This window comes from Pavona decussata, unplaced genomic scaffold (assembly GCF_977016875.1).
Source record: "Pavona decussata unplaced genomic scaffold, jaPavDecu1.1 SCAFFOLD_91, whole genome shotgun sequence".
Taxonomy (NCBI): domain Eukaryota; kingdom Metazoa; phylum Cnidaria; class Anthozoa; order Scleractinia; family Agariciidae; genus Pavona; species Pavona decussata.
The window spans coordinates 333,697-355,685 of NW_028145508.1; the positions used below are offsets into that span (position 1 = coordinate 333,697).

At 40.2% G+C, this 21,989-nt stretch overlaps 1 protein-coding gene across 4 annotated transcripts; it reads right to left on the reverse strand.

Annotated features, from left to right (window-relative positions):
* Positions 1-626: 626 nt before the first annotated feature.
* On the reverse strand, positions 627-21,929 carry LOC146474055 (uncharacterized). 4 transcript variants are annotated; one of them, XM_085117340.1, is made up of 12 exons: positions 21,566-21,929; positions 20,819-20,944; positions 16,772-16,840; positions 15,490-15,766; positions 12,197-12,330; positions 9,079-9,304; positions 7,423-7,768; positions 6,561-6,711; positions 5,253-5,405; positions 4,809-4,913; positions 1,453-1,521; positions 627-878 (listed from the first exon to the last, which is right to left on the reverse strand). In XM_085117340.1, the coding sequence occupies exons 1-11, from the start codon at positions 21,872-21,874 to the stop codon at positions 1,459-1,461; spliced, it is 1,959 nt and encodes a 652-aa protein (XP_084973466.1). In that variant the 5' UTR covers positions 21,875-21,929; the 3' UTR covers positions 627-878; positions 1,453-1,458. The 4 variants fall into 4 exon arrangements, with proteins under 4 accessions (XP_084973466.1, XP_084973463.1, XP_084973465.1 ...); XM_085117337.1 differs by having other exon boundaries at positions 1,453-1,524; XM_085117339.1 differs by having other exon boundaries at positions 768-873; positions 1,453-1,524.
* Between the last annotated feature and the right edge of the window lie 60 nt (positions 21,930-21,989).

Sequence of the window (21,989 nt, forward strand, 5' to 3'; positions counted from 1 at the left end):
GACCTAAGGACACTGTCGACCTTGCAAAACAAGACGGAGTAGTCTACAAGATTCCCTGTGAGTGTGGCAAGGTCTATATTGGAGAGACGGGAAGATCTATGCATGAAAGGATTAAGGAACACGAAAGACACGGCTTGCTCGAATCCAATCCTCCGCCGTTTCAGAACACAGCAATGCGACGGGCCACTATCCGCTCTGGGATGAGGTTAAGTTTATTGACCGAGACCCACATTGGTGCACCCGTAGGGTTAAAGAGGCTATTCACATAAGACTTCACCCTGACAACATCAATAGGGATAATGGAATTGAAATTCCGGAAGCGTGGATGCCCACGATCAAACAACACAGCAGCCGATCGGTACCAAGGCGAACGGCCGAGGTAACAATTTCTAGTCTGAACGACGAGGATCGAAATCCCCCAATCAACAACAGCCTAAGAGAGGATCAAAACGCACCAATCAACACAAACCAAGGTGCTACTTATACTGTCACGCAATCAGTCGACACCATCGCCTGATGAAGACCAGCAGTATAGCGATCGAAACGTCGCGATCCACATCTTTGTGACTCAATCGTGAGACAAACGATTAACTCATCTATCATTTTAAACCACGATGACAAACACCTTTCATAATATAAAACGTGCTTTTTTTACTTCATGCATTTTAATACTCTACTATCACATGCCATCTCTCCGTAAAGTCAGTTTAAAAGTTCACGTAAAATTTCAAATACATGTTCAAAATAACTTAACGCGACATCTTGTTGAAAAAAAGAACTTAAAACCGACACCGATGTTGTTCTCTTGTCTAGACAAAACAAGTCTTGAGGAGTTAACTTCGATTGACTCCATTTAGCCGTTTTGATAACCTCCTACCCTGCAGAAAGATGAACAAGGAAAGAAAAGATTAGCATTTGGTATGTGAAGGACCACAGGTGGCCCAAGCTCAAGCTGTGATCTACGCTTCAAAACGTATTAATAATTCATAAGCCCATTGACCTATCAAATGGTCGATAAAACATCACGTGGAGTGGTTTTAAAAATCGATACGAGAAAAACATGCTCATTTCCAACGTTCACAAAAGCATCATTGTAATGAACTCTCTTGACAAACCACACGCTTTTCCAATGAATGTTTTTGAAGCTGTTCAAAAAACTCGCAGCACGTGTTTTATCGGGTCTAAAACCACTCGGCTGCGCCTCGTGGTTTTAAATCCCGATAAAACACTGCTGCTCGTGTTTTAAACATAACAAGATGATCATCGCTCTCGGTTTGGGCTTGTGTCAGCTTTTAGCACGCGCAACACAAGCTACACAAATTCTGCCTGGATCGGTTAAAATCGTCCGAGTTGAGCATGAATCGTCCGTGAGTGCGAAACGACTGGTAAGCCTTGTGTTTGTTTGTATCGTCGGTCTGTCAATCCCGCTTTTACGAAGGCCTTTTTACTTACGTTGATTCATGTACCAGCGTTCATAGGTGTTGCAGCACTTCCAGCTCCTGCACTGTTATCAGTAGCACCCTGCTGATCATAATAATAAAAACCGAACGTCTCATTATCGTGATGGCGTAGTGGAATTTATCGCGTCTCACTCTGTTTCTATGATATTTTTGATCCGCAAAACAAAAGATATTAAAGTGGTTGGGGCTAGCTTGGTCCCTATATTGTCTCAACGTTTCGTTGGAAGAGAATTTAGGGAGCTAAAGCCGCCGACACACTTGACGATTTTGTACGCCAATCACCGCGATCGACGAAAATCGCCAGGAGTGCCCGGTGCAGCGATTGCAATTTTTGGCCGATCGCCGCGATCGGCGTATAAAATCGGCGATATCTGGCATGTCAGATATTGGCAATTAAATTCGCCGGCATTCGCCAAGTGTGCGCGTTCCCGCGATTTTCTACGGTCATTACTGCGAATCGCCAGTAAAGTCAACCCATCAGGTTGGGCGATTATATCACATGAATTCTTAAAACTGCCGTAATCGGCGAAAAAATCGCCAAGTGTGTCCACACCAATCGTTGGCGAAAATCGCTTGCGATCAAATTCGCCTCGATCGGCGTATAAAATCGCCAGGTGTGTCGCCGGCTTTAAGCAACGGCGACGGCAACGACAACGCTCCAAAACAATAGGTTTAAGAAGCAAAAGCAATCGCTCTGCACTTGCGTTATGAACTTTGGTACATTTCTTTTGTCGTCCTCCACAAAACAACAACGTGAAATGACCACATTTAAGGTTTTGTGGAGAACGTGAACGCACAATGGTGAATTTTTCATTTTCTTTCTTAACTTGAATGCCACTCCCACCAATTTGGTGCCTGGATAGTTCGCCATTTTTGTAAAAGTTGAGCGAGTTGAAACGATCGCAAAGTGGCACAAATGAAATAAAGATATATTTTCAGGAGACGTTTTCGTTGCCGTTGCCGTCGTCGTTACTTAAGCTCCCCACTCTCACTACCCACGAGCATTAATGGCTAGCAACAACAACAAGAAAAATAGGTACGCATTGTGTTTATGTGGGTAGTGCTGTGCACGTACTGCGGTCCTGTTTGTTTACTCACTCACTCACTCACTCACTCACTCACTCACTCACTCACTCACTCACTCACTCACTCACTCACTCACTCACTCACTCACTCACTCACTCACTCACTCACTCACTCACTCACTCACTCACTCACTCACTCACTCACTCACTCACTCACTCACTCACTCACTCACTCACTCACTCACTCACTCACTCACTCACTCACTCACTCACTCACTCACTCACTCACTCACTCACTCACTCACTCACTCACTCACTCACTCACTCACTCACTCACTCACTCACTCACTCACTCACTCACTCACTCACTCACTCACTCACTCACTCACTCACTCACTCACTCACTCACTCACTCACTCACTCACTCACTCACTCACTCACTCACTCACTCACTCACTCACTCACTCACTCACTCACTCACTCACTCACTCACTCACTCACTCACTCACTCACTCACTCACTCACTCACTCACTCACTCACTCACTCACTCACTCACTCACTCACTCACTCACTCACTCACTCACTCACTCACTCACTCACTCACTCACTCACTCACTCACTCACTCACTCACTCACTCACTCACTCACTCACTCACTCACTCACTCACTCACTCACTCACTCACTCACTCACTCACTCACTCACTCACTCACTCACTCACTCACTCACTCACTCACTCACTCACTCACTCACTCACTCACTCACTCACTCACTCACTCACTCACTCACTCACTCACTCACTCACTCACTCACTCACTCACTCACTCACTCACTCACTCACTCACTCACTCACTCACTCACTCACTCACTCACTCACTCACTCACTCACTCACTCACTCACTCACTCACTCACTCACTCACTCACTCACTCACTCACTCACTCACTCACTCACTCACTCACTCACTCACTCACTCACTCACTCACTCACTCACTCACTCACTCACTCACTCACTCACTCACTCACTCACTCACTCACTCACTCACTCACTCACTCACTCACTCACTCACTCACTCACTCACTCACTCACTCACTCACTCACTCACTCACTCACTCACTCACTCACTCACTCACTCACTCACTCACTCACTCACTCACTCACTCACTCACTCACTCACTCACTCACTCACTCACTCACTCACTCACTCACTCACTCACTCACTCACTCACTCACTCACTCACTCACTCACTCACTCACTCACTCACTCACTCACTCACTCACTCACTCACTCACTCACTCACTCACTCACTCACTCACTCACTCACTCACTCACTCACTCACTCACTCACTCACTCACTCACTCACTCACTCACTCACTCACTCACTCACTCACTCACTCACTCACTCACTCACTCACTCACTCACTCACTCACTCACTCACTCACTCACTCACTCACTCACTCACTCACTCACTCACTCACTCACTCACTCACTCACTCACTCACTCACTCACTCACTCACTCACTCACTCACTCACTACGCATGGCTGACGACATAATGGGTAGAGCACTATACAGTGTACAACAACAAAAAACAAAAAACCGCTGAGCCATAGGGACACCCATTCCCAGCAGTAACAGGTGCAGTACGTCCGAAGTGCGACTCTACACACCTTTACTGCATCTCATCTTACAGTTAAGAGAAACGATTATTATATCCAGAAATGTAATCTGGCAAAGTTCAGTTATTAATATTTGTTATGAACAGGCCCAGAGGACTTTTCCTGTTGGTCGTGGGTGTTTTGTTATCATAAATCTCTTCATAAAGAAGAGGGGCTGATCCAGGACATCGCGAAAGATGGCAAGTGAATACGTTTCAAATATAATACAAAAAAAACTTCGCCGTTCGGCCCTTATTTCTCTGAAAATAAGATAAGGGCTCGGGTTCTCCCCTGCTGTTGACTTTTAGTGACAGTCACAGAGCCTGTACACCAATTTAGTAAATACCCCTTTTACAATGTCCTTTTATTATGTATAATGTCTCTTGAATGGCCTCTCACTACCCCGAATTACGTACCTGTCTTTATCCATTCAAATCAAAATTTTCGCACGCCGTGGAGGACGTTTCTGGTCCTCGAACCCGCACCCGCACCCCCTCCCCCTCATATAAAGTAAGCCTGACGCGAGCGCAGTCCGAATGAAAGAAGTTTTTAGATTTTAGATTTTAACAGGAAGTGTTCAGAATGGAGTCCTTTCGTTACGTTAGTTGAAATGAATGGAAGCGGTCATGTTTGATGTTATTCAATAGGCTTGTTTGTACACACCTCTTGTGGTAAGTTGTTCATACGGAACTGAAGTAAAGCCTGTGTTAAAGCATTGGACACTTGCAGCGCCACAGACGCATCCTCTTCACTGCTCACTAGTTTTCCCTGAAAGGACGGAAATACAAGATAAAACTGAACGGTCTAAATACCTCTGAGATATGTTACAATTTTCAGAAAAGACAACATTTTTTTTATTTCAACTGAAAGTCATTCGATACATTTACGGGGCGAACTCGGTTGAACGATGAGGGCGAACTCGAAATGTGGGGGCGAACTCGAACAGGGCGAAACCGCCTTCAACCGTCAGGGGTAGTTTTCTGGTGCCCTGATAAGTGCCACTGTGGATGGGTAAAAACGATTGCAGGAATGGTTCAACTGTGCTGATCCGCAGAAAGAAAAGGTGGTTTTCCCAAGATAATTCTAATCAAGTGTCACAACGCTCACCAAATCTGCGATTGCTCCCTGAAGAAGGTTTACGCTTTTACTCCCAGTTCCACTTGCACTGGCGCTACTTGGGGTTTGACTGTGTGACTGAAGCTGTTGTTCACTTGTGTTTTGTCTGGGATATGTGTCCTGGTTGGAATATGAGTCACCTGACTGAGAAAATAAAAGAGACAAGATACAGGTAAGGCTGGTTTAGGTACATCTACATCTACAAGTAAGCAAATAGGCAGTCTTTATTAAGGACGGTGCCTACTTTTGTTACTGCGCAAAAGTTCTGCGCATCTCGAGATACTCGGGTTTCCTATGGGTGGTGCCTACTAATACGGGGATATTTTTGTGCGCTTTAAAACTATGTGGAGAAAGCAGAACTTAGCAAGTGTTCCTGGTATCCAAAAAGAAAATTTGGGGTAACCATGCATTTTTCAGAGATAATAAAGCTTTAATTTAGAAAAAATACCATACATGGCTATGTATTTTACTGTTCTTTGGAATTATTGTTGCTTAATTATTTCTAAAAAAAATGCGTGGTTACCTACAATTTTCTTTTTGGATTCTAATTGCCCTTGCTAAGATTTGCTTTTCCAGCATAGCCATAATCAACACAAAAAATACTTCTTCATTAGTAGGCACCGTCCTTAAATAGAAATCGGTACATACTTACATCAGACGCGCAAGTTAACAATAATCAATAGTAGTAAAAATAATGGTAAAACAACTATAACTATTTCAAAGCTACAAGAATTGGAAAAAGCGTCTATTTATATATGAGCGTGTGAAGCGTTCTTTTCTGATTCGAGGTAGGATGTGGTAATGTCCGCAGCTGCGTTACAAGGATAATTTGCAATAGGATAAAATCATGACCGCAAATATAAAAGGAAAAAACTAACCAAATCACTGCCGGGATAAAAAAGAAGTGAGATTGATCTTGATGCCTCAGTTGCATTGGATTGGTCTATTACTTCAGCCGGAAGTGAGTTCCACTCTGGTCTAGTTCTTACATAAAAACTCAAACTCAAACTCGTTGTGCATCACGCCTAAAGTCCCGTTCGCAAATTCAAGATGTTAGCAGTCTGGCCCTCTATCGCAGAAGGATTCCCAACCGCACGTATATGAGTTGAAATTTATACGATAAAGAAATTGACTTTGACTTTAACTTTGGGCGTGATGCTCAACGAATTTGCCTGTAAATTCTGAAGGTCTCTGAAGAGTCCCTTGGCCAAGACGAAACGCCGCGTCAGACTAGCCACGAACCTTTCACAAGTATTTGACAATTTTTCAATTTCTTTATCGTATAAAGGTTATGATCACCTCATAATTTGAGCTGCTGAAGGAAGCGTTCTGATTTTCTCTGCCATAGTAATCGTCATAATAGTTCTCATGATAATTGCTGAACTGTTGTTGATTCTGCGTCCTGGGTGGAGATCTTGGCCTGAATGCCTCGGAAGGTAACATTCGCTCCCTACAAGACACAAATGGGTACAGTAAAACATAACCAAGGCAACTGAGCTCTCGTTTCTCTCACAATCTGGCCACTTAGGATGTTCTACTGAAGATGGTGATGCTGCGGTTAACAGAGGTTAAATAGATGTAGGGCTAAGACGGTAACCTTGTTGTGGACAAAAAAATGAATTTTCCTTGTCATGGTGATCGGAGTATGAAATCATGATATCTGGCAGGTCAGATATTACTGATAACAGTATATTCTCTGGGATGCGTGTATAAAATCACCTAGTGTGTAACTGGCCTGAAGGGCACCAGCCAGTATATCTTACACCCTGGTACTCAACCTCATTCCCAGGGCATTGTCCCTTTAAAATTTTAAAGGGACAAAGCCCTGGTAACGAGGTTGCTCGGTACTGTGATGATGAATTTCACTTATCACTATAATCGGAGTACAAAATCATGATATCTGGCAGGTCAGATATTAGCGTATATATTCTTCGGGATCGGTGTATAAAACCACCTAGTGGTGGGTTACTGGCTTAATGGGCACCAACAGTTTTACTTACTACTTACTCGGTACTGTGATGGTGATTTTCACTTAACACTATGATCAATGTATGAAATCATGATATCTGGCAGGTCAGATACTGGTCATTATATTCTCCAAGATAGGATAGGATCGCTTGGTGTGTCACTAACCCAACAGGCACCAGCCAGTATTACTTACTCTCCACCATGGCCGCCGCTGCTGTTCCACTGAAAACTGTCATCATTACCATAAGAACTGCTAGGGTATACCTGGTTTTGAGTGTAACTGTAAGAGAACTCCTGATTCCAAGACTGGTTGTTCGCCCCTGAACCTCTACCCCTTCCTCTTCCACCCCTGTTAGATGATGACTGCTGTTGGTAGTTGAACCCTGTTCCTTGCTGGTTTCCCCGGCCACGCCCACCACCACGTGTACCACCCTGTCCTCCTCCACGTGAAAACCCTTGCACCCCTCCACGTGCACCCCCCTGTCCGCCACGCCCACCTCCTTGTCCTCCACCTCTATGATTCTGCCAGTGCTGGCCTCCTAAAAGACAAACAATGTCACAGTTCCCCATAAGAAAAACATGATCACACGTACAGGGTATCCCTAACTTAACTTTCCACAAAATTAATTTAAGGGGTCTGCGGTACAAGGCCCTAAGAGACATTTGATGCAAGGTCAAATTCTCCTTTTGTTTCACAAGCAAACACAAGGCAATTTGGAAGGAGAATTTTGCAATTTATCAGAAGTCACTAAGGGCTTTTTTCAGGCACCCCATTAATTGTTTCATAGAGGAAAAGGAGTCCAAAACCACTATGGTTTGCTATAAACTTTGCTTTCATAAGATGGGTTTTTGTGATAATTTCATCCTACTGAAAGCAGCAACTTTCCGGTTCTGGAAGTAATGGTTGGGTGCCCCTCTGTCGAGGATAGGTTGTTAGCTAATTTGACCAAACATACAACTGATGAAAATAACAAAAACGACCATCAAAGATGAATATTGTCTTGAGCACCATACATGTATCGAGAGAAAAGAGATGAGAAGGCGAATGCTCATTCATACCAGGGCTTACAAAAAATAACTTCAAGAAAACAGAGACCACGGGAAAAAAAAAAAAAAAAGAAGAAGAAGAAGAAGAAGAAGAAGATGATAAAGGAACACAAACTCAACTTAGTCAAGTGGTTTAGTTACAGTCTAAGAGTGATCTGTCGTATCGACAGGAGAATCCATAAGAGTGATCTACCAATGCATGAATGCACGTCTTCTGTAAATTGTCTTACAAACTGTATTGTACATGTAGTTTCCCGCCTCGAGTGAGTGCATGACTTTTTTTTTCTAAATGCATTAAAGAGTCTTGTGATGTTTGTTGCAGACCACCAGGGGAAATGAAACCAGGTAGTTCAAAACTAAAAAGGTGGGTAATCATGGTAAATACCGTGTGCCATGAAATTTTTGCAGGAGTCTAATTTGGCAGATTACCGATTTTTTGCGTTACGTGGAAACAAAATTAATTTTTGTGAATTTGGTTTTTATATTAATTTTTAATGCTGAGAACAAATTTTCGCGGATTTCATGTACTGTACTTGTATAAAACAACAAGGGAATGCCATGTTTCCATTGTTTATTTTCCTAATGTGCCGAGGAGTCAATTATAGTAAAATCCGAGAAATGATTTTTACATGGTAAGCTAAAAAACATGAGCTTCACATGGGGTAGAGCTCAGAGGGTGGCAAAGGATCAGGCCAGGCAGCATAACATCATTGCAGCTTCATGGCTCTGACCAGGGTACAGTGTATGTAAGTGACGTACAGTGTATTTTCACAAGAGTTCTCAAGATTCCCTGATAACACACCTCCCCTTGATGTTTGCTGCATCATAGTATTTCCTGACATGCCTCCTCTAGCGGCAGCCTGGTTGTTGATACGGTTGAATGGGCTTTTCTCCATTCTGGTTTTCACTGACTGCCGACCTTCCATCATTTCCAGTTTATGTGCTTCTTCAAGCAGCTTGCTGGACAATTCCGACCTCTTTTTGACATCTCCACGGATATTCTGGGCAACGTCTGGGACTTTTTCTTTCTGTTTGCACAATAAAAGATTATTAATTTGTAAGGTTGCTGTAATAACGGGAAGTTTTCATTACGAAATTAAGAGAGAAGAAAAAGAAAACTTTGCCTATCAAATTAAAAAGCGAGGTAATGCAATAGCAATAATCTGCTCTACAAGACATGAACACAATATAAATTTGCGAAAGAAATTCCAGACAGTTGAGAGATTTTACAGGTTGATTTCTGTTTGACCAACAGAAATTTTAAAAGATACATGTAACCTCAACAGCTAAACAACTTCGATAGACAACACCGATAAACAACTGTAAACGCCAAAAGGTCATGTAGGACTGTCTTGCATACAGGTTGTATTGGATTTTCAACCTTCTTCTGGATTTCCAATTCAAGTTGCACTGAGAGAAGTTTACAAAACATTGTAGCACAATGCCACACCATTTTGTTTTATTTCTCAAGGCAACCTAAAGCTTCATACACACAGGGCCACCTTCAAAATGCGCAAGTGAGGTTTGATTAGTTGAAACCACCTAAATAGTGCTTGTATGTTCGAGGGACATTCATTCGCCAAATTTATGGTTTACCAATGCAGAAAAACAAGTTGGCCAGATTGAAGACTAGTTCAACTTTTCCCAAGCACTAGAATTGCTGTAACATTTATATTTTAGCAGGTTTACACAACAGGATCAATAGTGGAGAAAAGAGGACGGAAAAATGTATTTGGGTATCCAGCACAACAGCTTATTCCTGATGCATTTTGAAGCAATCTGTTTTTTTTTAATTGCCTTCCTCTTGTCGTGTTTGTGTTGCTAACAACTACAGGGTGGCAATTCAAACAGACAAACCTCGTAAAAATGCTGGAATAATTGGCTGTTACCTTTTTTGCAAGACACTTTGATGTCATCTTTCCTCTACCATTCTGCTGGATAATCTCACTGTTACCAAACTAAAAACCTTGTGTTTGCCAACACAAGTTTACAAACGGCATTTTGACAGATTGCCCAGATAAAAGCTCAGTGATGTCTTCAAAACTGTTGCTGAGGTGTCCAGGGTATTTTTAACACCAAGAGACAAACTGCTAAATGACTGAGTTTACTGTAATGTTTCAATTTAGCATCTCCCATGAGCATGTCATTTCAAAGAAGTGACCTCAATGATTGATTATTTTCTAATAAGCACCCTCTATTTTAAACGCACCCCTAAAAAGAGAAATGACCCCTTTCCGACAAGTTACGCTGTACCATAATAGACAGTAACATTAAATGCTACTGCTGTACAAATGAAAATTGTTAATCTGAAATTATATTGCTTCTAGCAATTCTCACTCTCTGATTGTGCAGCTCCAGAAAATATTCATACTCCCCCCACAGAAGGTTTTTTGTTTTGCACCCCCCCCCCTCCCCCCTCCCCCCAGGAAATTCCAGTTTAGCTTCATACTTTGCTTCAAAAATTTTGGCTCTTAAGATCCCCATCCCCCTTGGATTTTCTGATGACCTTCCCTTATAAGCATCTTGTTTCCAAAAAGTACCTTCCCTTGGGCTCTCAAAATGAAACAAGTGTCGGTGCAGTAAATTGAATCTTTAAGCCTGTACATGAACATGTAGCTTTTCTCTTTTATTAAGAGAGTGGTTACATGCTTTCATTCCAGTAACAAAATATTCTGTTTTACACATGTGTGAGATCTGTTAGTGTTACAATGTAAATTTTGTATTACTTTTCCAATCTAAAGTAGTCGATTGGAAAGTACTTATGACTGTGTACTCTGGTTATCAGCCCAAAGCAGCTGGTTTTTCTGGATCAGAAAAATTTCCACCACAGACTCACTGAAATGAAAGTCATACATGTACAACAGCAGAACACAGCATGTATACAGATCTTCTCACTCTTTGGGAGAGAACACCTGGCAAATCCGTTTTAATGACAAAATAAAAATAATAATGTGTCGGGAATATGACACATTGCTTGACTGCACATGCTAACCATTTGCAACAGAATGACTATGCTCATGCTTTGCCCAAGATAGATTTTCAAGATCAATTTGTTATTATAAATGTTGAAAATATCTCCTTAAAATAATGAGCAAAGGTTTCTTCAATTTAAGTATCATTCTGTTGCTTTTAAATTGTAATATGGGAACTTTTACTTTTGCAATTTTGGATTCCAAGGCTGCTTGATGTGCCCTTATCTTGCGCACTTAGAGTTACATATAAAGGGAATCTTTGTTTTTCTTTTACAAGAAATGACCTTGGATTATTCACCCTGATTTGTCAGTTGTAATGGAATGTTCTCTTCCATATATGACAAAACGGACTGGGCCAATGTTTTTTAAAGGATAAGTATCACACAGATTTATGTCATTTCAAAACCCAAAAACAGTTTTCGGTCAAAAAAAAAAAACAAAACCAAACTATTACTAGTTTTGATAAAATATCACCCCAAATAGCTGTCGATTAGTGCCTCTGGCCAGAGACAGAGTAGATGGGAATGGATTGAAACTTGTTAGGCTACCATTTTTCAAGCTTTCGAAATTTTTGCTTCCAAAAGGCACTAAAATAAATCAAGAATTGTTCCTTTCAAGAATTATGCGGATTTCTTTCCTCTCGTTGTTCAGGATTGAAGCTAAGTGAAGTTCTTGTTTTACTATTTTTAACCAAACAGGTGAAAATACTTCCCCTTTTAGCAATTAATATTTTAATTGAGCTTTTTTAAAATGAACGAAACATAACTACCAGAAAAATACACCTGGCTCCTTTAAGCTTACAATGGCATCTTATTTCCATGACAGTTCATGCAAATTCTTGCATGCCACTGAGATCAAAATACTTTCAGCCTCATTACTGTACATGTACACTTACAGTAGATGTGCTGAAAGAAATTCAAACTGTACTCACAGGCTGTCTCTACTCACCAGGACATTGAAACGATGCTTACTTCCAACAAGGTGTGGGAACTTCAAGTTGTGATCAAATTTGGAGTCACACAGCTCGCAATGATATCTTGGGCTCTGTCCTATAACCTGGATTTCTGTGACATACTCCAGGCCTACAGCAACAGAACAAGTGGCATAACATGCCAGATTGTCAAAAGGTGAAAATGAAAACCAAAAAGTATGCATTTTCACCCTGAAATTAACACAACATATGAACGTGCTGTTGAGACAATCAGCAGACAACACATCGAAAACAAAGGGCAACACAACACTATGGGGCTGTTCACACTTGCCACTTAGAAAGATCCAAGATCAACCACAGAATGCTACAGTGTATGACCTACAGTATAAGTGCAGACATGCTAAAATTGCTGAGATCAATTAAAACCTGACCACGTCGAAGGCGCCCTTGGACTAATCTGAGATTGATCTTATTTAGAAGGATCTATATAATTTGGTAAGTTTAAAGAGCCCCAAAGTGTACAATATGTGGAGTCCACTGTCTTGTTAGACTACAAGGTCAAGTTTTCTCTGAGCAACTAATCAATGTGGTACAACCAATTAGACTACTGCCCATAGAAAATGCTGATGGATACACTGTAGTCTATTTTTTTCAGCAGAACTGAATTACCCCAGTCAGAAGAGGGTACTGTATGCCAGTGTACTGTACAGTAAGTTATACATGACAAAAGGCAAAAAGAATTGTACTTTCCAAGGACAAACCAAGCAATCATTATCTGATCTGATCTAATTGAGATCGTCAAATCTGTACATTTTCAACAGACCAACTTCTTCTACTGCTACCTACAAATAACCATAGAAGGGGCAAGTGTTGAATTGCCTTTAGCCAGAAACAGACTTTTTGTCTCAGTTCCACACGTTCGGAACTGAGACAAAATTAGAAGGATTTGTATGGAGTCACCAGTGAGGGCATAACAGAGCTAACATCTCGCCCCCAAAACTGCAATCAGATGCTGATTTTTGGCAAGTAGGCATTTTTCATCATGCTCTTTCCAGATATTCTAACAAATCCCATAATTTCAATAATTCAAATATTTGTGACATCACACCTTAGGACTTTAAACACCACCTCATCTTGCCACTAATATGGGCAAGCATCAGTCAATGCATGACAATTTTTGTTGTGACAATCTCACACTCTTTAACATTAATTTTCATGAAGAGAAATCAAAGAAAATCACTACCATGAAGAGATTTGAAAATGTGATCTAAACTATCAAAACATTGGTAGACTTTTGCTTTGAATTTCTCCAAGAATTATTAATGGCTTGAGAATCTGCTGTAAAAAAAAAATTGTCAAACACCCAAAAAAGAGTATTATTTTCATTGAATTCCAAACACGTGAAGCTGGTTGAAAAAAAACTTGGCTGTGCCTTCTTTTTTCAACTCAATTCTCAATGTTTGGAAATTGAATGAAACACCCTTCCTTGCCAAACAAAATGGTTTTCGTTTTCAGGATCAAAAATTTATGTTCAAGCAACTAAACCTTTTTGTTTGATATAATATGACAAGATCAAGGAACAGTTTTTTCTCTAACACCCTTCCTTGTGTTTGATACTTAACTTCTGCAATACAGTAGACAGCATGCGCATAAGTATTTTAGCATTAATTCTTAAATGAGCCAAACATCTACCACTGTACCTTCAGTTAAAAGGGCCAAATGAGACTGTCACCTCTCATAATGATGTCATTGCATAATATCAATTTTGTTGAAGGGAGGAGTGGAATTGGGATTATTTTAACAGTGCAGAAACATTTTTTGGCAATCAGAATTTAACAAAATTAGCTTTCACACTCTAAAAAAATAATAAAATTTGCAAGCTTTCAATTCCTTTGCAGAACCTTTTTCAGGTAAGTGATAGGTTAATCTCACTTACTTGAAAAAGATTCCACAAAGGAATCAAAAGCTTGTAATGCTTTAATTTTTTTAGATCCTGAAAGCACATTTTGTTAAATCCAATCTCTAATGACAGGATTAAGAAACAATCTATTTTCTCAAATTTTTAGGCAATGTTTTCTGCACAATATGCAGATATATGCATAATGAGCACCTTGTGTTGCAAGTAACACAGCACCATGCTTTGGACTGGAGTAGGATTTACCGTACAGGTACAGTGTACTTCATCCTTCTATACTAACTTTCCCTTCAGCAGCACTAAGAGATACATGATTGTGTGTTGAAAGTTACAAGTCTAGGAACATTTATGATATCTCAACACTTTTCCTCTAAATGAATACAATTCCTTGACCATACCAGGTCCACAAAGTACATGTACCTGTCCGTATTAACTGGAATTATATGTCATTGAACAAGTGGAGAGGGAAACAAAGTATTAAATCAATGAAACAGGTATTGATTTGTGCTTTGATTCATGCCTAGGACATCATCAGAGGTACCCAAAAAGAAGCAAGGTACATGTATGAAATAATCCACCGAGGGCTAATGGGCACATACATTTAGGAAGCCATAGTTTTTGCAAAAATCTTTGCTGTACCAACAACATTGTGTATGCTGGGTTTCAAGTTTTAAGAACTTTTCTGTGCATTTTTAAGAGCATTTTTAGGGCTTTCATATGCTAAAAATAATGGGTTAATGTACCAGTTGACTTTTTTTGGTACGGTGGATCCCATCACTGAAACACCAACTGTGTACTCGCAAACCATGAATGTGTCTATAGTAAGGTGAGCATGAGTTTTGTTTGTGATGTGAAGGCATAATGTGTTCTAGAAATCCTTGACTGGAGTAAACATTGTTGGAAAGAATATGCATTGCACAGATCCCAACACTGAAGAAACATCTGCCAGGAATCTTGGGAGCAAAATGGTCAGCGTCCTGAGGGGTGCCTGGAATAAAGCCCTAAGTGACTTCTGAAAAATTGCTAGATTCTCCTTCCAAACTGCATTGTGTTCACTCGTGAAAGGAAAGAAGAATTTGACCTTATATCAAAAGTCATATGGGGCCTTGTTCTGTGCGCCCCTTCAAATCATGCCGGGGTTACCCCTGGAAATATTAAAAACATAGATCTAGGCGCCGATGAGCCTATTTTATTTTCATGCGCTGTATACATGTACCTTGACTGGAGTCTTTGAAGTGGAACCATACACTTAAGAAACAACTTGTACATGACTTTTTTCATGTCTGGGATGGTCCCTTATTGCAAAGAACACCATAAATGTCAGTTGTTGCTTGCAAAGTTCTTCAGCTCCTATGTAGAAAATCAAGCCTGTTGAATTTCTGATCAATGACTTACCTATCAAAGGTTCAGGGTATGTCGCAAAGTCCTTTGCTCCAATTGGACCACTAAGACTGGGCTGTTGGACAGCATGCATCGGTTTGTCATAAGGCTTGCGCGAGTGTCCAGGAGTGTACCCTGCCCCTCCTCGTATAGGACCTACACGTCCTCCTCGTACACCCATCCCTCTTCCAACACCTTGGCCAGACATGTAACCTCTGTTCATTGTGTTCATCATCAGAGATTTCTCCTGGGCTTTCTGTTGGGCTTTTTCTGCTCCCTGTTTCTCAAGGGCCTGGAAGGGAAAGAAAATACAGTCAAACCCTTTTTATTATGGACACCAAGGGGACAGGAAAACATTTGTGCATGTAGGTGTCCGGATTATAGAAGTGTCCATTTTAGAGAAGTAGGCTTTATATGGATTTCAGTCTCTCAGGGACCAAGTGAACTGTCCGTAATAGAGAGGTGTCCGTAAGGAGAGGTTCCACTGTAAAGACTTTAGTAAAATAACCCGTTCTACAATTATAATTATTATTTCCTATTATAGACATTATTATGTCCGATTGTCCGGGACAAGTAGAAATTAAGTTTGCTTTAATGTAAATCTTTCACTTGGCTTGTCCATGGGACAAGCACATTTCTGATTACTGAACAACTACAGAAACAGATGCAAACTGAGTTGTTATTGTTGAGGAAGAAAATGAGAGTGTTGACATTATGTGAAAATTAAAAAAAAAAAAAATTGGGGGCAAGCTCTTTTAGTTTCGGACAACCAAATTCTCTATGATGGTTGGTCAAAGGAGAAGTGGATTACAAAATTTTGCAGGTGTACCTTACTCTGATAAAGAGAAATTTAAGAGAACAGACTAACAAAGTCTAAAGGTGTATTTTAAGAACAATTACCATAACTATAATTGTCACAGTTTATGCCAGAAATTGGATTAACCTTCCACCCCCTCCTTTAAGATTTCAAAGGGCCTTTCAGGAGTCCGAAAAGAACTTTTTTTACATGTAGGTTAAACTTTCTCGCAATAATATTGTTATTAAGCTTATTATAGAGCTCAGAGCATTACTGACCTACATGTATGTCACACTTCAGATCAGTTTTTGTTGTTTTAGTTCAGAATCACAAGATTTTTCGCATGTGGCCTTGACTTCCTTTAGGAAATGTTGCTCAAATGTTTTATCCGCTGCTTAAAGATTTCCATTTTTATCACAAAAAGTGCAAAGTGACATATTAGGTCAGTTACGTTTGAGCCCTTCAATAAAAGCAATGTTTAAATATTACTTTTAACAGTACCTTTCTGTGCTTTTGTCCAAGAAGATGAGAGTTCCAAGCGGCGTCACTGTTGCATGTTATGAGGCAGACCTGTTGAGGAAGGACAAATTTATTAAGTTTGGTCCAAAGATTTAGTTTCTCTTCCTAATTTCCAGAGGTTTCCATTATTGTAATGAATGTCATAATAAGATTATCAGTTGGAGTGAAGGTCATTTCCTAGATTTTAACAAAAAAATTGCTTGATATAGTTGTCAATTTGTATGACACCACATGTTTCAGTTTAATTAACAAACATTTATTGATACACCCTTATAATCTGCATTAAAATGACTGCATTATTTTAGGCTTTACTATACACTTTTGATGGCAAACAACAGCTTCCATTTAGCCTCTAATTGAAAATTGTCCACCCTAGACTAAAAGCTTCTCTACAACATCACCAAACTCTAGCAGAAGACTAGTTGATCAATTCACACATGTTGTGCACATAACTTAAAGCTTAAATGTGACCCTATTTGGGAAAACCGAGCTTAACAAAAATAGCGTTTTAATGCACTTTCAATGAATTTTAAATGCGTTGATAATGGTTCTCAACGCATTTGTAATGTTATTCCGTCCATTGTAAAAACGTTGACAATGTTAAACAAAACAATGCTTAAGAATGGATGAAAAATGTTTTTCAACGCGTTGGCAACTTTTTCTAACGTTTGACCCAAATGCCGCACAAACGTTGAAAACAAAGAACGTTCGGCGCCCCATTGCAACAAAGCTAAACACATTGTCAACACAACCAATGGCACTTTTTTCACAATCAACAAATTCAATTGAACATCAAAATTCTGCATCTGAGGGAACTTGATTTTGTTTAATTAATAAAGAGCAATTTGCTGCAACTTACACTAAAACTTTTGCAAAGCAACAGCTGATACCCGCTAGAAATAGACAGGCAGAAAAAGAAAATAATGGTTACGGCGTGATTTGTTTGACGGTTTACCCGCAATCTTGTCACTGAGTAGTTCAATAATTTTTCTATCATAACCATTGATAAGCACTCCCTTGAGTAGCAAGTGAAGGCGTCATCAGAAATACTTAAAAATTAATACTAAATAGGAGTGAAATTTCTTGAAACGCAATCTTTTACCAAGAGCGAGGAGGCAAGGCTACGTTGATAAATCTTCGTCGCATGCGTGGTGTGCGTGACTTGGGATGATGATTTAACATAATTGTTCAGTTTCTTCATCATCCGCAATTTCTTTGATTCTCTCAGCTGCCGCAGCCGCAGCGGCTCTTCTCGGTCTGAAAATTGGCGCGTCAGAGTTCAACTGCTGTTCTGCTTCTGCTGGAACTGTGGGCTCACACTGCAACTCTAGGGGATAGAGGTGCTGAACAGGACGCTCTAAGACTCCTTTACTTGTTCTCAGCTGCACTGCACGGATGTGGCCGTCACGTCCTGGATAAGTCTGCTGGACAACCGCTAGTGGCCATTTTCCGCGATTCTTGGTGTCAGATCGCACTAACACTGTGTCGCCAACTCTGACTTGGTAGTTAGCTGTCTTGTGGACAAGGTTATGGCGCTCTCTCAAGGCTCTCAGGTATTCACGCTGCCATCGGTTCTACATGTGATTTTTGCAAGTCTGCAAGAATTTGGCTCGTTTCCGCAAATTCGTGTCTTCAATTCTCCAGGTCTGTTCCTCAGGAAGCTGGTTAGTTCGCTGGAACATAAAACTGGCTGGTGTCAGGATCGGTTAAGAACGATCAAAATTGCTGTACCATAGGTTGCATCTAATCGTGAACAGCTTGAGGCATTTCAAAGACTTTTTGAATGAATGAAATCAAACAGTTTACTGAAAATTTATTTATTTTCCCTGGTGATTTTATACAAACATAACGAAGCAACCCGAAGCAGACACTGAGGCAGACAAGTTTGTGCCACATGTTATGGCCCGTTTTGCGCCTTTTATCTTTATGGTGTTTTATTGCAATGGTTAGCGAACTGACCGTTTTGATAACAGGACTGCAAAAGGGTTTAATCTTCACTAGTGTAAAAGCAATTTTAGGAGGGCCGCAGAACAAAATTTATTCAGTATCAGCAGTTCAAATTCGTGATCGCGCCTGCGAGATGTTGACATTCCTTTGTTATCCATGTGCCATTCACATCATGTTTTTTTAAACGAGTCAATGAACTGCAAACTGTGATAAGCTGTGAAAATCTTACACTGCACAGTAAATGTATAAACACGTACACAATATCTCTTGTCAAAACGATACACAATAAAGCATAACACCTACAATAATATTAAAGTGCTACTACGATCAAATTTTCGAATACCTTTTATTTTCGAATACCTTTTATTTATTTGCCTTTTATTTATCACCAAGGAACGGTTAATTTGAATGCAGTGAAATTTGAGAATCGATCGATTGTTCAAATCGAAGGTCATTTGAAACACACGCATGTAGCAGACAGTCTTTTTTTCGCTCAACACCGTAAGAACTGAAGCCAAAAAGGTAAGTAACAGCAGCCATAGTTTCGCTACGCTTACATGTAGCTGCGTTCTCTGCAAAATTACAGGAAAACACCATGTATTTGATGTTTCTGCTCAAATTCAAACCGACACGTACATGCTAGAGTTGTTTGCGTACGTGCTAGACGTTTCATGTAAACATTTAATAACAACTAATAGCATCAGTTCTATGAATGATTTCAAACGGCCGGTGGTTTTATTGAACGCGTTGTCAATGTTTGAAATCGCATTGACAATGTTTTCAAAATAATAATTTGAAAATGGACTTGCAACGCATTTCAGTTCTGTTGAAGAACATTGCCAATGTTTCAAAATGCAATGGAAATGTTCTTCAACGCATTTTCAATGCGTCAAAAATGCATTACAACGAAAAAACGCTTCAACGCTATTTTCGTTAAGCCTGCTTTTCCCAAATAGGGTCACAAATGCAGTCATTTGTTTGCATTTCACAACAATTAATGGACTCAACTATTACAGTCGAACCTCCCTTTGCGACTACAAGTACCTCTCAGAAGCGACCACCTCTCATTAGCGACCAATTTTCCAAAATACCAAAATGGAACCTCCCATAGGCCACCACCTCAAGTGTAAGTGACCACTTTTAGAGATGATTGTTTAAAATTTTCAATTGTTTTTAACCTCCTGTAGGCAACCACTTGACACACAATCTGCTGTATCTCTCACAGGCGGAAATTGCAAAATGTGTCGCTGTAATATATTAGCCCACATCATTACAGCAGATGCTGCATTAAATTCTCACAGCTGGAGCCGGAGGCTGAGACAGCATTGTCAAAACACTGGTGTTTTGTTTCACATCCCATAACTTAAATTACCAATTTATCTGGGGGATGTTTTTATCATAACTGAATATTTATTTCAGAATAAGATCGAAGAGATTTCACTTAAGATGGCCGACACCAGTTTCCATCACTTTGCAGCACTTACAATTTGACAGATCAATACTAACACTCTTTATCGAAAATTTAAGGTGGCTCTAAACCGATTAAGTTGCATCTTCATGTAAACATGCTGATTGCAGCTCCACAACAAAAATGTGGATCACCAAGTTCATTTTTTAATCATAAACATTTAAAATGTAAAATTAGGGGTGTTTTAACAGGTACTGTTACTATGGTAATCTGTTTTGTCGAGAAAATGACCATAACAAGTTTACCAAGGCTTGGGCATTCAATTGACACCATTACTCTTGTGTCAACTGATAAAGAGTGGTAGTATTTGTAATGTTCACATCACGTTTTGTGTGACATTCAAATCAAGTGCTATTAGGTCAGTAGCAAGGCATGATGGGTTTTATAAAGAGAGTTGAAATCCTGCTTGATATGGTCGCTGTTTGTTTTGACTTAGTGTCTTGACTGTGTGATCTTCTTTTGTGTTCAATAACAGCACATTACAGTATTTATCCATGAAAGGATAAGTACTGGAAAATGATAGAAACCTGTGCTAGCCACCTTAACTTTCAGTATAAAGCTTCGGCAAGCAGTAAAGGGAAGAAATATTTTAAATAATCAAAATGTAACTCTACCTGACAGTTGAATTCAGGAGGAGGTTTCTTTTCTTCCCTTTCCTCCAGTCGCTTTGGTATTTTGATTTTGAACTCTTCAATTGATCGTTTTATGTGCCGGGGACCCATGCAGTGATGCTGAAACAACTAGAAGAAAGGTGAAAACAACCATAAAAATTTGTGCTAATTGAACCAAGCTTCCAAACCTGGTCAACTACTTAAGCCTGCCGCACACTTGAGGAAAGAGCTGAGCAAACTGCCTCGCGAGGCGATCAGCTCAGCTGTTTCATCAAGTGTGCGGTTCAGTTTTCATGACTTTTTCGCCTTGCACAGTTGTGAGGAAAATATCTGTCGTGTTTGGTATTTGAGATTTCGCCTTGCGAGGCGAAATTCTCACAAAAACTCAACCGCACACTTGAGGAAACAGCTCAGCTGATTGCCTCCTGATGTCTCGTGAGGCAGTTTGCTCAGCTCTCTCCTCAAGTGTGCGGCGACTTTATGCTCCTCAAGTTGGATTATTAATAATTAATCTGGAAAATATGCTACACTGTAATTATTACAGTGTAGCATATTTTCCAGATACGTTAAATTTGTAGCCTGTGAAAATCTTAGAAATCAAATTAAAATGGCATTTTAGACACCGAATTCCCAAGAAGACACTGTGTTTCCCTCCATGCATAATATTATTATATTAAGCTTATGGTTCCTGTTCTTTCACCATATGGCGTTCACGTACGGAAGTGAAATTTTTTTCAAAACTACACTAACCTCTATGGTTTCCATATTGAAATCACAAAGTTTACAGTAGTAAGGCTTTGTACGGTCGGTGTTTATCCATTGTTGGCGAGGATCAATCCTCTTTGCCGGTACCTCAGTGTTCGCGGTACCTTCTGTCGTGATCTGTGTTGAAGAACTTGCCAGACCGACGGGCAGGGCATCGCTTGCAAAGTCGATATACAACTGTTCCTGTTTTTCATTGTTAACTACAACCTGTGCAACATGCTGAGGATCTTCTATTGGAGTGAAATTCCCAGTAGTGGGGAGAGCAGAAGTGGTTTCAAGCTGAAGATCTGACATTGAACAACACGATACAAAACACAAGCTCTTCTTTTTCGGAAACTTGCGCAGTGTCTCTAGTGGTGTTGCGCATAACTTGACATTGAACACCACTGAACGAACCACACGTATATCT

Bases quoted from the DNA above. Each gene is read 5' to 3' on its own strand.
- LOC146474055 (XM_085117337.1), bottom strand. From the start codon at position 21,874: ATGTCAGATCTTCAGCTTGAAACCACTTCTGCTCTCCCCACTACTGGG. The intron at 6,712-7,422 runs GTAAGTAATACT...TGTGTCTTGTAG, and splicing joins AGCGGCGGCCATGGTGGAGA to GGAGCGAATGTTACCTTCCG. The intron at 1,525-4,808 runs GTGTGTACAAAC...TATTATGATCAG, and splicing joins TGAACAACTTACCACAAGAG to CAGGGTGCTACTGATAACAG.